Source organism: Pezoporus flaviventris, unplaced genomic scaffold (assembly GCF_033815535.1).
Source record: "Pezoporus flaviventris isolate CSIRO_AGI_PZ_B2104156 unplaced genomic scaffold, CSIRO_AGI_Pfla_v1 ptg000036l, whole genome shotgun sequence".
Lineage (NCBI taxonomy): Eukaryota > Metazoa > Chordata > Aves > Psittaciformes > Psittacidae > Pezoporus > Pezoporus flaviventris.
In genome coordinates, this window is record NW_026892584.1 from 26,086,255 (window position 1) to 26,101,547 (window position 15,293).

Sequence of the window (15,293 nt, forward strand, 5' to 3'; positions counted from 1 at the left end):
CCCCCTGGAAGTACCAGCAGAGAGGTCTGATTGGGGAATCAGGGAGGGCAACCCACACAGAAGTTGAGATTTTAAGCCAAAGTTACTGTATATATAAATAGCAGCAGGGTTTAATGCAACCTGCAAAGCTACCTGAGTAAGGGAAAATGAAGGTTGCCATACTAGAGAGTAGTAGGAGTTCAGTGTAAATAGCAGAACAGAAAATATCCCACCTGGCAGAAAAATGAAACATCATGAAATTATGTTTTTTAGGGGCCCTGAGTTTCCTGGATGGAAATGTGTCCGGTGCAGCAAGGGGCCTAAGAAGATGGATGAGGTGGAAGGACGGAGTCTCACTGAACGGATGGAGGCAGCAGCCGCTAGCTTTCCATGAGGAGTAATGCCATGTGGTTACTCACGGACAATTATTGCAGCTAGGTTTTCTCATACACTCCAAAGACAGTAGGTCATAGAAAAGTTTAAAAGTGCCGATTTGGACTCCAGAAGAGATGGAAAGCCACTGATGACAAGCCATTATATGCACTTTTCCAGAGTTCAAGTTCATGGGGACTGGAGCAAGCTCCGTATCCCCCAGCCCTCATCTTCCAGGGCAGGGCAGAGGCAGAGCGCAGCACAGCCTGTGTGGGGAACACAGCACTGAGGCACAGCTATTCCTGCCTCTAAGCTTGGAGGCAACAGCACTCTCCAATACCCCAGGAAGCCGAATCACGTCGGTAACACCTGGACCAACCATTGGTTACACCCTTGATTAAGGGCTGAAAGAAAGCTACTTGCAAAGAGGTTCAGCACTCTTCTGAACATAGCCTGAGCCTTTGGGCTGCCCGCCCCTTCTGACAGCAGTACAGGGTGGCTGTTGACAATGGAGGCAGCTGCAGCCTGAAAACCTGGTGGAGACCATTCAAGAGTAGTCATAGAAGGAAACGGGCTACATCACACACGACTCAAATCCAACTGAACCGCCTTGTGACCCCAAAGCAATGCTAACACTCTGACTGCAGAAAGGGTAAAATCCTTCTGAGCCCCAAAAAGCCTAACCCTGACTGCGCAGGGCTGGATCTTCCCAAGACTCTCACTCTGAACAGCTGCCAAACCCAGGCTAATGGACTGGGTAAGCTCAAATTGCTCAAGACCTACCTTCCACTGGTTATCTGTTGGTGATAAATACTTCATGTATCAAACATAATAGAGGAGGAGCAAGTTTGGTGCTTCTGTGGATTTGTTGAAGGAAAGTACACAGAGTGGCACAGGGAACATCTCTTATCTTGAAATTTTGCAAGGAAGTGATTACAGAAGAGATAAACCTCAGAGACTGAGCTGCATTTTGTGTTGTAGTGAAGCTCCCCACCCTATGCTAGCAGAGGGCATTTCTGCCAGCGTCAGTGAGTAGTAAGCCCAGAGCCTACCCTCTGTACCCCACTGGCAGGGCTCACAGGGAGAGTGGACACACGTTGACACATGTGCAGGTCAAACTGCCTGCACCATGGCTTTGGTGGCCCTTCCGAGCTGTCAAAGGAGCTCATCACAAGGGGCATCACCCACGGCAGAGCAGAGAGGGCACTACCGCCCAGAGGAGAGGACACGGGGCTGAAGGGTACGTCAGACTGCACCAGACACCCCGCTCGCAGGCTGCCCTCGCAGCAGCTGGCCTTGCCATACGATCTCCCCTCCACCTCCAGCAGCCAGAGGCTGGAGCTGGAAGCGGTCCTGCCAGGCAAGTCATAGGAAGCCTCCCCCGGCCGAGCCAGCTGCAGCCATGGGAAGCGGCGGCACGGATTGCGTGCGAGGGGCCCGCAACGGGAGGAAAGCGCCAAGAGGCCAGGTACCTGGACAGAGCGGAGCAGAGGCGGCCGCGCTCCGTCCCGCAGCGCCCAGCGAGGCCGCTCCGTCCTCTCCCACCTCCCGTGGCCCCGCATCCCTTCGGCCCGCCGTGCGGGTCAGATGCGCGGCACGAGCGCGGGTCCAGCTCCGCCCCGCAGCGCCCGCGGGGATGGGACGGGGGGATGATGCACGGGGAGAGCCGCGGCTCACGCCGCGCACCCACGGCAGGGTCCGGCCGCAGCACTTACCCCACCATCCTCCCTCTGCCGCTTGGCTCCTTCGAGCGGGGCACGACCCGAGCTTTCAGCCCGCCGCCCTGCCGCTGGCGGGACGGGTCCTGCCTGTTCCTCTGCTCCGGGCCGGGACCGAGCCCCTCGTCGCCCGCCTGGCCCAGGGACGCGGGCAGCCGGCGGTGTGGACGCTGCCTCTGGCCGTCACCTCCGCTCGGGCTCCCCGCGGCGGCCGCGGAGCCGCGATCCACGTGGAGGGCGGCGGGGAGGGGCCGCGCCGGCGGGGGCGCTCCGTGCGCTGGGGCCAGGCTGTGCGCCGCGCCCGCCATCCCTACAGCAGCCCCACGACCCCGCGGCCGCGCGGCTCGCCCGCGCTCCGGCTCCAGCCCGGCCGCGGAGTCCGACCGGCACTCGGCGAAGCCCAGGAGGACGGCGAAGGTGAGCGGGAGGAGGCTGGCGGCGGCGCCCCGCATGGTGTCAGCCGGTAGCGGGGGCAGACGGGCTGCGCGGAGCGCTCAGCGCCCGACCGGCATCGTGCGGTGGCTGCGGGGCAGAGGGCACCGCTGGCTCTCCGCTCACCGCCCCATCCCGCGCCGGGGCTCAGCCGGGACCTGCCGCCCACCGGGGCCCGGGGCGCTGACAGCGGTGCCGAGGCAGGGGCGCGGGCTGCCGGGCGGACCGGAGGAGGAGGAAGAAGGGGAAAGCAGCCGGCCCCGCTTGCCGGGCTCCCAGAGAGCTCCCGCGCTCCTCAGGCAGCTCCGAGCACCTTCGCGCCTGCCTCTGGCACTGGCAGCGCCTGGAGGGGATGGAGGGTTTTATTTTTGGAAACCTCCCCCTTTTGTTTCTTTTTGATGCTGACATCCCCCCTCTCCAGAGGACACGGCTCGCCCCCCCTCCTTAGGAGAGGAGACATTCCAGCAACACCCACTTTGGCAAAGGGAAACAAACTACAACAGAGAAGCCTTAACCCCTGCCTGGCCGGGGAGACGGTCCGCCGCCTGCCCGAATGCCGGCGTGCGGTCCCGGAGCCCTCCATGCCGCCCGGCCTGCCGCCGGCTCCCGCAGCAGCTGGAAGCGCTCGGGGAAGGTGGAGCAGCCCCGGGTGTGCGGTGCACGGAGGAGGACACGCGGATACCCGAGGAATACCCCGCCGCCCCCCAGCATCTGGGGACTTGTGGAGCTCCATCACCACTACTAAGCCATCTCGCTGCTCTTGCTCGCATCTCACAGGAGAAGGGGACAGCAATGGGAAGAGCCTTATTTGCCATCCCACCCTGGCTACAGAGCTCTCGGATGCTCTTAAACCCAACTCTGGCTTTAGACTCTTCCTTGTATAGGTCCAGGCTAGAGAAGGACCCACCTAAAAGCTTCAGGTCCTTCAGCTAAGAGAGATCTTTTAGGAGACATCCCACCAACTTAGAGTGGATGTTCATCCTTCCCCCTATCTGTCTCTTCATGGGCACCTGGAGGTTGAGGGATAACTTCAAATGACTGCTCTATACACACTGAGAAATTCTGAGGGAAGAATAGGGCAAGGGAGAGTAGGGAGCCCAAATCTCATTTCAGCCACACACATCAGCTCAGCTCTGCCACATCTCTGCTGCTGTCTGCTGCTCTTGGCCATCTCCATCAGGGAGCGAAGCCTCCCAGAGGAGTGCAGGCTGTGTCAGTCCAGAAACAGGGTCTACCTGGGGTGAGTTCTTTCTGGCCTACTCCAGCATCTGTGAGCTTGATGGGTGGCTAAAGGCCTCTCGCTGCACCTCTGCGGGCCAGGAGGCAGAGGAGAGCACTGCAGGTACTCACAGGAAGCAGATGTACACTGGCATATGTCCCTGCCGCGGGTCGTACAGCCAGTAACATCTGTCAGCCTCTTTTCATCATGCCAAGCTCAGGCGGATGAAAGGTGCACCTCACTCAACATCCCAGCCCTGAGCGCTGAGCCTGGATGCCTGCGGGAGAACATGAGGAACTCAGTGTGCACAAAGAGTGATCCTTTGGGTGTGCCCTCACGTCTTCAGCAGCCCGCAGGGTAGGGGCACCTTCAGCCAGATGCTGCAGCTCAGCCGCTGGGTTGAAAAGGCAAATTGTCATATCAGCCCATGAATTTGTCTAATTTCTTTTGCCCCTTTTGATGCATGGGGTGGCTCCTACATAGAGCACTAGCTCTCCTCCTGTTCCTGCTGCTCCCCAGGCCCTTACAGCACCCTGTCCCACTGATGTTCCTCTTCTTTCAGCCTCTCCCACTGCAGGTGCTGTGTCCCCAGGCCCTCACCAAACCATCTGCTTCCCAAAAACTTCGTGGCAGAGGAGTCCAGCTCCCCCAGTACCTTGTCTCTGCACTCCTAAAGTCTCTCCCATTTGAAACCAGTGGCTCCTGCCCTTTGACTTTCAGGCCTCTCAGATCACGGCTCCCCCCTCCTCGGGATGGAAGCCCTGCTACTCACCCTCCAGGGTGCAAAAAAGCCGGGAAAGGAGCAGAAGCACAGGGAATTAAATCTCCCTAAAGCACACTGGATCTGGAGTGGAGCAGGACCCCAGCACACCCCGTCCAGCTGGGGTCCTGCAACCAGGGGAGAGGGAAGGTAACCTGACAGGTGAGCAAGTGCTACCGGAGCACCGGAGCTCAGTGCTTTCAGGCTTTGACATTGGCGCTGGCAACTGGCTTATGGGGCAGCAGTGTCAGAGGAAATACCAGCAGGTGCTTTGGCACTTCCTGCGACACCACCAGCTTGCCTGCCTGCCCTGCTGAGGGAGAGCCACTGCTTGGGCAGGAGCATGGCTCTGGATGCTGTGAGCAGTGCCCGATAACAGCCATGGCTCACTCCTTTGTTCTGAAAAAGAGGAATGTCCTTTCCATCCTCACCTAATTATTTTCTTATGCAGCAGTGGAAAGAATGCTTGTGCCTAAACCTGACACAAGAAAATTGGCAATGCCATAAACAAAGCTATAAACAAAGCAGCTGAGAGCCTGAGCAGTACTCAAAGCTAGAGCAGGCAACCCTGGGGCACAGCGCATTCCTCTTCCCTTGAGGTGCTGGGTCACCCCAGGGAAGAAGCGTGATCTTGACATCCCCAGGGGACCGCACCTCCACAGCAGCCTGAGCCCCAGCGGCGGTGGGACTGCAGGAGCCTGTGCAGCCCCTCGCAGGGCTGGGGAAAGAGATGTGCAAATCCAACAGCGCCATCGGCAGCCCTTCAGTACCTCTCCACCCGCCCCTGGCTTCTCTGGAGCCCGGCCCAGAGAACTGTCATCTCCTCTCCAATCAGCTTTGCAACTTGTTTACTGGAGCTGGACACTGAACTCCTTCCAGGCTCACACATGCAAACACTCCTCTGTTTTTGCAGGGGTGTGCAGCAACGTTTGACCCATGTAAGAGCAGTCGCTCTATGAGCTCCAGCCTTGCTACCTCAGGGCTGCCTGGCAAAAGGGGCTGCAGGCTTAGACTCCTGAACCAGAGTGTGTGTATCCTGCTGGGGGAATGGTTGCATCCCAGCGCAGGTGAGTGATGTGCAGATTCTTGTTCCTGGGCTCACTGCCTCCCATCTCAAAACCAGGCCTGTCAGAAAAGAAGCAGGGGGTGCATGGGGAGTCATAGCACAGGTTGGGTTTCAGTGTGCTGCTCAGTGGGGCTCAGCAGGAAAACATGAAATATCTCAGTCTCAGGAACTCACACAGGCACAGCACAGTCAGGCTGCTTGTCACCAAGAGCAAACCTGCACCTGGAAAGAGGGATCAGCAGTGGAGGGAAGAGGAGGCAGCAAGCTGGCAAGTGGGGTTCAACAGCCTGGCCCCCATCAGCAGGGAGCACAGGGCTCCTCCCAGGCAGTGAACTGCAGATGGGCAGCTCAAAGTGCTCCTTGCTGCCTTCACTTCCCCTTAATTCACCACACAAACTTTCAGGCAGCAGCAATGGTATCAGAGAAGAGACAGGGCAGACACAGCTGCAGCACCTCTCCCAGTCCATGCTTTCCAGGGCCAGGGCACCAACATGCGTGAGGCAGACCTGGGAGCCAGCACAGAAAGCAAAGGACTTGACAGACCTTGAAGAGACTAGGAGCAAGGGCAGGCTGTGCTGATGGTGTGGTCCTTCTCACTTGCCACCACTACAGAAGAGAAGGAGGGGTGCTTGGGCAGCTGAGGATTGAAGCCCTGGGGCCAGAGACAGAGGGTTGAAGGTGAGCTCTGCTCTGGAGAGATAATCACAAGTCATCTCTCATCTCTCTTCGAGTCCTCTCAAAGGCCAGGGAGAAAGGGCTCTTCAGGACTGTGCTGATGGAGGTCCCTCTGCACCAGGACCTCTCAAGCCATCATTCTCCTACGTGTTGAGTCCACACGAGCTCTGTAAGACCCCCTTGGGGTTGTAGCACCTGGGAGCCACATTTCCAGGGCCAGTTGGCCCACAGATGTGGCTGCTGGCACTGTATCCCTTAGATTAATTAGCCCCTTTTCTTCCTCTTCAGAAGGGTTCACAACCCACATGTGCTTCTTCCTCTGCTGTGAGCAGATCCCTAACGCGCTGCAGATGGAACACATTCCATAGATTCAGAAGCTGCCTACAGCTCCCGCAGAGGAAGAAGGAGTACTCCCCCCCTGCTTGGGGCTGAAGGGCAAGAGAAGGTTGGCCAGCCCCACTGACTTACAAAATCAGGGTGTGGAACCAGCCTTTTAGAGGTACAAGTCACAGCTTCCCAGGAAACGGCCATCTTGCACCAGGAGAGAGGACACAGCAGCCCTGGGGGGTCTGGATGGAGAAACTTGGAGGAACAGTGCAGAGAAACCTCTGGAGAGGACCTCTGTAACCATGGGCACCAGAGAGGCAGGAAAAGCAGTTTCTGAATTTGTGAACACAGCCAACAAATCCCCCATGGACAGCATTCCCACCCCCTGCCTTTGCTATGAGGTACACGCAGCTCGGCACACTCATAGCACCCAGGGAAGCAGACGTTCCCACTGGACAGATGAGCTGCTCCAAACAGACGCAGAGCCTGGCCCTCCAGCCACCTCCACCCACTCTTGGTGTGTCCCTCCAAGCCCTGGGGTCCATCCTGGCCCTCCCTATGAGGTGGCCAGCAGCAGGCAGCCAAGAGCCATGGGAGTGACAGATTGTTGTCAGAAAACAGAAGAGAAACCGTCCAGCAGCTCCTAGTCCAAAGCCAAGGTTTGCTGGTTTTATTGTTCCTTCGGCTTCCATTTAACCAGGATCATCTCTAAGATGGAGGAGGGAGGCACAGAATATCCAAGTGGGTGTCCCACAGTTGGACTCCTTGGTCGTGCTGTTCTCTAAGCGTATGTCTGTGCACCACCAAGGGCTGAGACCACATGCTGGAAAAAAGGTTTCAACAGGAGACGAAAACATGCCGCTAGGAAGAAGAAACCTGGAGAGCAAGACCAGATGTCAGAACCCAAGGGATGCGAGTGCAGAGTGAGGCAGAGAGGGGTTGCTGTGGGCTACTGCTGCAGAGAGGCTCTGGTGGGGCTGGCTGCAGAGCACAGCTGGTTCCTTATTTATCCATCACATTATTTCAAGCCCCTTCAGCAAATCTTCAGGAGGAAAACAAATCAGAACAAAAAACCTCAGCTAGGATGTGGCTCATGCAGAGCTCCAGCAGCTCAGGGGAACCTGTCCATTTGTAATTAATGAAGTCCTGCTTGCAGTGATCTGACTGCAACCTCCCCTCTCCCCAGGAGCCTGATCTGGCCTTGCTGCTGCTTTGATACCTGTGGCTGGAACTGCACGTGGCGGGGAGATGGGCCTGGAAACCAGGAAAGCCCAAGCGTCCCTGAGGAGCACAAAGGCTGCCCTGACCAAGAAACCCATTCCATCACACATTCCCTGTAGGAGCAAGCCTGCCCAGGGCCTAAACTTGATGGGGGGGCCTTCAACTGAAGCACTCATTTGTCAGCTGTCCTCGCTAAGGGAGGAAAGGAAAGAAGGAAGCACAGCTTCTTGCCATTTTTAAGGGCAATGACCCACAAAGAGGGAACACTCTCCCATGTGACGGGGTACTGTTGAGTGTAGAAAGGGCCCTGATAGTGTGAATTTCCATAACTTTCTATTCCCTTTTCTACTGGTGTCTTGACACCTGGAGGCTTTTCCCCGAAGTGGCCATTGAACAACAGCTTGTCACAGCCTGGAAGGGAAGCAGGAGCAATAGCTTGAGGATACAGAGGGAGTGGAGGCGCTCTCCTCAGTGGAAGGTCTCCTCTCCTGGTGTCTGGTACCACTTCACAGGCAGCACTTCCCAAGGACCCCACAACCTGCAGAAGAGAAAGATCTAGGCAAGATGACCCAATACAAGGGCAGAAGAAACCAGGACTGCCAAAGCAGCTTTTCCCGAGGAATCCCTCCCACACTGAACTTCTCAAAGGCACCCCATTTCCTTTGCCTTTTCTTAAACAGCAAAAAGACCAGAAAAAACAACCCTGAATCAAACTTTGAATTCTGCAGAGCATTTGGGATTAAAGCAATTGAATTTCTGATTCCAAAGCAGTCTTCCTAAAAAGCAACAACTGTAATTTCCTTCAAGCTGCTGTTGCTTCCTTAAGACCCTCACATTGGCTGCCTGGGGCATGGGGAATTTGGACTGGAAGTCCTTCAGCCTATCCATCAGCTTTGCATGTCAGAGGAAAACTGATGGCCACATAGATCCTGTTTGGGAATGATCGGTGGGGTTGATGTTATATCTGTATTTTATAGTTTGGTTACTCTGCCATCCTGAAATTGCAGGCCCATTCCCCATCACAGGATTTTAGGTGTTTTCCTACCACTTTTGGCCCTGGAATGGCTGTGTGAGCAGTGACCTCAGCTCATTACAATGCAGTGATTTCAAGTGGATGTTTAATAGCTTATTAATAAAAGTGAATCTTAGGGAACTGCAAAGAAGTGGCTATTACTAGGTGGCGTGTGTTAGAGCTAAAGTAGTCATCAAGCAATAGACTAGTTCATTGACACTTTACAGTCCCATTGGGTAATTACTAGGATTAGGCTGAGTACCCAATTTCCCACCTATGACTTCACAGGCTGGGAATGCAGCTCTCTGGTGACATCACAGCTCCAGCAGTCTCCCTCAGCAGTTGCCACACTGACTCTGCTGTCACCCACTCTACACATAGGTGTGGCACACAGCTTTAAGAGGGCTTCCACTCTTACAGGAAGTAAGAATAACAAGAAATGAGAGCTTAACGAGGACATAAACACAAGACAACTGCAGAGGAGATGAGCAAAGCCCCTTTCCATGCCTCGCTGCATCATTCTGAGAAGAGCAAAGAGCTTGGGATGGGGAAGCATACACTTCCCACCCAGACAGGGGCCATGCCAGGTGCAGAACAGAAATCCAGAACAGGATTATAGAGGTGGCACTCATGATTTTCCTGCCTCTCCCAGCACCGGGTTTGGAGCTCAGAGCAGCAGTAAGGACAACGTAAGCTGCCCTCTTTGCAGTGATTACCTCTGGCTCCATGCTGAGCTCTGGCATGCACTTTCAGACTATGCCTCTGCCTTCTCTCCTTTTCCCCTTCTCTCTCAGCCCAGCTGAGCAGGCAAGGCAGCCTCACACAGCCCAAGTGCACAGCAGTGCCAACAGCCCAAGTGCTTGCATGTGCTCCCCTGGGGCTGATGAGCCCTCACAGCAGGGGTGGTGGCTGAGAAGGCAGCTGGCATCACAGAGACCCTCTCCTTCCTCCCTCCTTCCCAGAGCCTGGCCCTGTGCATCCCTGAGCCAAGGGAAGCACGTCCTGGAGGGTGGCAGGGCTGTAGGAAGTAGGGATCTCCCATTGTCCCTGGGGAATATCCCCACAGGAGCAGCAACATTAGGCCAGAACTACCCGCTCTGAGGCTGTGCTGGCTAGGCTGGTCTACAAGCAGCTCCTACCACAGATAAGCAGGAGAAAGGCAGGCAGATGGGGTAGGGACCAGGAAGGGTACTTGCACAGCCAGGAGTGCAATCTGGGAGCAGGTGAAAATGAAGCAACAGCACCAGCTTGCCTTATGCCCACAAGAAGGGACAAGGGGATGCTGAATACATGGCCAGAGCCACCCCAGATATAGGAGGAAGTGGCCCCTGATTGGAGACTCCCCTCAGCATCACTTTGGTCTTCTTCCCTGTGAGGGGATGGCAGCAACAGGGCCCTTGGCTATCCTTTGTGCTGTCCTTGGCCGGAGTTACCTCTGCCTTGCTGCCCACTTTCAGCAAAGGTGGCTGCCCCTATGGCATGTTTTGTCTATCTTGTTGCTCTCAGTCAGACCCTGCTTCCTTGCAAGCTTGTCCAGCTCCGTGGGGGTTCTGGAGGGTATGAAAATCACCAACAAAGCTTTTAGGGTACACAAATCACCCAGTGGTACCAGTGGAGCTTAAATTCTATATGAGTAAGTTTCAGGGGGGTAGGAGAGTAGACCATCAGCGTGGTGCTCACCTCTGAGCCTGCAAGCACTGCTAAGGCAGTGTGGTACCAGCACCTCGTGTCCTGCCTCATCCCCAAGCTTCTTGCCAGCCTGCATCCAGGGTTGTCTGTCCTCCTTGCACCAGAGGGCTGGCGCCTGCCTCTCCCACCGGGCCTGCGCTTCTCCCCAGCACAGCCTTGGGGAGCCAGATGCAGGCCCAGCAGCAGGATACCTTCCTCTGCCTGGGGCAGAGGGTGCAGCTGCTTCCTTGAGCCAAAGGCACACATGGAGCTTGGCTCAAGGAAGCAGCTGCCCCATTTCCATTCCCCTGGCAATGCCGGTGGGGAATTGCTCTGACCTGCAGTGCCACAGAGCTGCTGGGAAGGTCAAAGGCAGCTATAGGAAACACCGCAGAGGCTGGTGGCCAGCCCTAGCCCTGGGCTTCCTCACCAGGACAGATCCAACCAAGGCTAAGGAGCACCCCATATAACCAGGACAGCTTCCAGTGCTGCTAAGCAGAGGCTGGGGGCTGAGGGATGTTCTGGCTTGCCCCTTTCCTCCCTCACAGTCTGACTCTGTGTTGCAGTGAACTACAGCTGACCTACAGCTCCCTGCCTCACCTGTCCCTACCCCAGTATCCATATCCTATATGGCACCAGCCCCTTGGCCCCTGCTCAGCTCAAGCCTCCAGCTGGCTTTGGGGCTGCTGCTAGAAGCATTACAGCACACCTGTTCTTCAGATGAGGGTTTATGGCCAAGGCTAGCACATCTGGATTGTAAAATAGACATTTGGAAGTTTATCAACATGTTTCCAAGCAGTCCGGGTATGGCAGAGGCTCTGTCTCGATGCTTTAGTGGAGGAAGCAGCTGGGCTGGAAGGCCAGTTTGGTGCCCTTCTCACGCCCTGTGCGGGCTGGGCTCAGCCCCACACACACGCGCACACCCCAGAACCTGAGCTGCCTTTTCCTGACACTAGTGGTCCAGGAAGCTGTGTCAGCAAGGCTCTAGAAGGGAAATGTGGAAATGAAATGCAGTGCCCTTCCCACCCCAGAACCCGCTGACACAGCTACACCAAGCCTACGCTTCAGCCAAACATCTCCAGAAACACTGCCTGCTCACAGAATTGGTCAGGAATCTGCTCCATATGTGCTGAGAGGGAATAACTGACTCCATCAGCTTGGTCTTGTGCAGAGCTCAGCCGCCAGCAGCCTCCAGGGCTTTTGCTCTCAGCAAAGTCCTGATCAGCAGCAGCATCAAGCTGCCTCTAATGGATTTGTCAGCACCAAGCAGATCTAAAGGAGGAACATGGCTTGTTGCCCTGAGCTGTTTCACGTGCGCAGCCCTTCTCATCGTATTAGTTTCTCAGATCTGCAGCTCTCACGCCCGTGCTAACAACAGACCTCCCACGTAAGCCTTCAGTAACATACTCTGATTTTGGTCTCTTCCCAGCCATCCTCCGCCAACAGAAACACAGCTGATGCTTATGGGTGTGAGTGACACAGAGGCAAGAGATACAGAACACCTATAAAGCTGATGGAGCAGGAGGTAACTGCCTCCAGCGTGCAGGAGAGCTTTGGTAACATGGTGGTGGCTGCTTCCCACAAGATCTTCAGATGGTCTAAGTTCAGAGCAGCTGATTAACAGTCTTCCTGATAGTCAAGCAAAGCAGTGCTAGATACAGATGGGCTCTCCAAACTGCTCCTCCTCTCATTCTTACCCCGCAACAGCCTGGCTGGCAGCTGCCAGTCTCCTTTCACCTCCTTCCATTTTGCTGGTCCACCTACAGGTGAAGGCAGTGCTCCTGTCCTGCAGTACTGATTGTCATGCTGTGCTCTCATCACCCTAAAGACAAAACACAGCACTGTACCAGCTACTAGAAATAAAAACAACTCTATCCCAGCCAAAACCACTGAAGGAGAAACCCCTCTAATCAAGTGGCTGAGCACTGCACAAATATCTACAGCGAAGGAGGCACAAAAGGAGACGATTTGCTCTCAAGACAGATCAATCTCTTCATTTCTCTGCAATGCAGTAGGCTATAAATGTTTTTATACTTCTCAGCCCTTTGGAGGCTTGGGCACACCTGGATTTTTCATCAGTTCCACCTGGGTCAATCTCTTCCCTATCTAATCCATGTGTTCTCAGGAATACTGAGCTACCTCTTTAGAGACACATTCACACTAATTCAAAGGGATTCCAAGCTTAGAGTATTTCAGTGGAGGAGGCTGGAGAGAGAGGAAGATATGGAGGCCTGGGGTAACACCAAACCTTCAAACACTGTACCTGCAGTGATGGAGATGCAAATGCATTTCTATGGCACTTTGCACTTGGCCAGATTCTTCATCCTTATGTGTCTGCTTCAAACTGTGGTGCTGGTGTCGCAGAGCTGCCCAAAATGTCCTCAAAGTAAGAGCAACCTTACCTAGGTGAACATAGGGAAGAGCATCAGCACAGAGACACCTGATAACTTGTAAACAGAGCCCAGGACAACAGAACCAGGGCACTGCCTCACAGTGCTGGTGCCGGACCCCCAGTTCAGACCTAGCACTGACACAAGCTTCTGTGAGCTCAGATGAACCACCTATCTTCAGCTCTCAATTACAAAGTGGAAAAGAGACCTCTCCACACACCCACTCTGTGTTTGCCCATATCCCTTGCTGGGCCCTCTGGCACTAGAGTTAGCCACAATGCATAAAACAGAGAACGTGCTGCAGGAGAAAACATCTGAATTGATGTGAGGGCTGTACACATGCCACTGCTAGGGAAAACATGTTTAGCTTCACCTAACATCACTGAGCACGTACATATTGTCTGAAGTCAGTGCCAGGACCGAGTTCGCTACTGGATACATCTTCCATGGGATCTGGAGAACCTGCAAAGGTGTTAGCAGCAATTCAGGGTGAGAGGCACTGCAAGACATGACAAAGGAAAACAGGTTGGAAAGTAAGGAAAGGAGATTCACAACTTCATTTGGATCAAGCAAAGTCCCCTCTTGCATTTGGATGTGCCAGTGGGACCATCTGCCCCTGCCATCCCAGATGGTGTATTTTTACTGACAGAGGAGGCAGCGTAGCTTTGCATTTCTCAGTAAATTGAGCCGGTCACCTCTAAGTTTCTAGGTCAGCGGGTCTGCTGTCTCTTCCTCCCCCTGGCACATAAATCTGACCCCCACCCCAGGCCCTCCTTCCCCGAGGCAGGCAGGTCCTGCCCATGACAGCCAGTGCTTTGTTCGGCGGCTGAGCCAACACTTCCTCCCGAGGGAGCATGTAACTCCACAGAGGCAAAGGTCAAGTGTACTCTTCTCAAAGCTGAGGATTTGCCTTTGCCACTTAATCCAGGCTGAGATCTCACAGCCGGCACAGAGCTGCTCCCGAGGCTGGGAACACAGCCTTTTGCAGGCAGATGAGGAGCGCGCCTGGGGCACAGATACAAGGGGAAAGACCAAACATATGCCCTTTGCCACAAGCCCTGGGGCACCAGCAAGGAGGCAGCCAGGAAAACAACCCCCCACCACATACTTCATCCCTGTTTTGTGAAATAACCCTGCCTTGTCCCCAGTAGTTGAGGCCTAATGCCAAAGTCGGCCAAGCGGCTGGTGGTGCCTAAGTTCCATTTACAGCTCTGCCTCCTTTACGGTGCAGTGGAAGCAAACCCGCTTCACCACCACAGTGTCCAGAGGCAGCAGCTCAGATGGTTTCCAACAGCATTCTGCTGTGCCCAGGAGGCACTCTGCAGGGCTCAGTCACAGCCCTGCAAGGAGCAGTGCGGGAAAGGGAACAGTGAAGGACCCCATCACTGGTTTCGCACTGGATGTGAGGAGGAAACAGGCTCCTATTGTCCTTGTCTCAGCCAGCCATGAGCCTCCTGGCTATGGCCAAGCAAGCAGGTGGCACTGACAGTGAAGAGCATCCACTGGTGCTCTCCCACACATCACAGACTGGCTAAGGTGGGATAGGACCTCTGGAGATGGTCCTGTCTAGGCCCCAGCTCAGGCCAGGATGCCTGATGCTGCTGGTTGGGTGTTTGAACCCCTCCGAGGATGGAGGCTCCACAGCCTTCCTGAGCAGCCTGCTCCATCATCATTCACCTTGATCATGCCTCTAGCACAGGTGGCCATCAGCCACCTTTGATGCAATGTATTCGGTCACTACCAGAGGAGGTGAGGGATGCCTCTCTTGGGGACATGACAGCTATGGACCTGCACAACATTCTTGGCTGTGCTTCCTGGCTCCAGTCCCCAAGGGGAGGCTTTCAAGCCCCATGTTACAGGGCCATGTTCCAGAAGCTAAGCCTGGAACAAAAGTGGGGTGTTCCCCTCACTCACATATCACCATGCAAACACACCACTAGTGGATCCAGCCTTTGCCATTTCCTTCCATTCTGTTCAAGACAACTGAAGAAGTATAGGGGGGGGAGGTGGGGAGCATCACTTGGCAGGAAGGCTTTCTTCTCTGAGTCTATTGCTTCTGAGATTGAGGAGGATTAACCCTGCAGACCCTCCATAAACACCAGGCTCCCCCATGGCCACCCCCACCACCAGGTGTGCAGTCAGCGTGGATCCACGAGGATCCTGGACCCACAAGCCTGTTTTCACAGATCTGTGCTGTTTTACCTCCCAGTGCTTTTCTGGTTCTCATTATCTCTGCAGAGCTGATGACTCTGAGACATTTCATCTCCCTGGAGGCTTTTTCTGGTGTGTTAAATCTGATTTATGCAACACAGCCATGGCTGTCCTGGTCACCCATGCTCACCTCTGGCTTGTTAACACCCTGGCTGGCCAAGGACACTTCCCAACCTGCCAGCAGATCTGAACCAGATTGCACCTCTGCACCCACCAGAGTTAAAGCCTTAGCAGCTTGCTCCT

At 55.1% G+C, this 15,293-nt stretch overlaps 1 protein-coding gene and 1 long non-coding RNA gene across 4 annotated transcripts in view; both read right to left on the bottom strand.

The window, feature by feature from the left end:
• LTBP2 (latent transforming growth factor beta binding protein 2) overlaps nt 1–2,977 on the bottom strand; it is a 72,324-nt gene extending 69,347 nt beyond the window's left edge. Inside the window, exon 1 of one of the 3 annotated variants that reach the window (XM_061463590.1) lies at nt 2,067–2,977. In XM_061463590.1, the coding sequence (XP_061319574.1) occupies nt 2,067–2,521 (455 nt within the window). In that variant the 5' untranslated portion in view covers nt 2,522–2,977. The remainder of the gene's footprint in view (nt 1–2,066) is intronic. The other 2 variants (XM_061463589.1, XM_061463587.1) reach the window with 2 other exon arrangements.
• Nucleotides 2,978–5,558: 2,581 nt separating this feature from the next.
• LOC133274422 (uncharacterized) lies at nt 5,559–14,705 on the bottom strand. The gene is made up of 3 exons (XR_009745140.1): nt 12,713–14,705; nt 12,147–12,271; nt 5,559–5,605 (listed from the first exon to the last, which is right to left on the bottom strand). It is a non-coding gene; the product is annotated as an uncharacterized LOC133274422 (long non-coding RNA).
• Nucleotides 14,706–15,293: the final 588 nt, after the last annotated feature.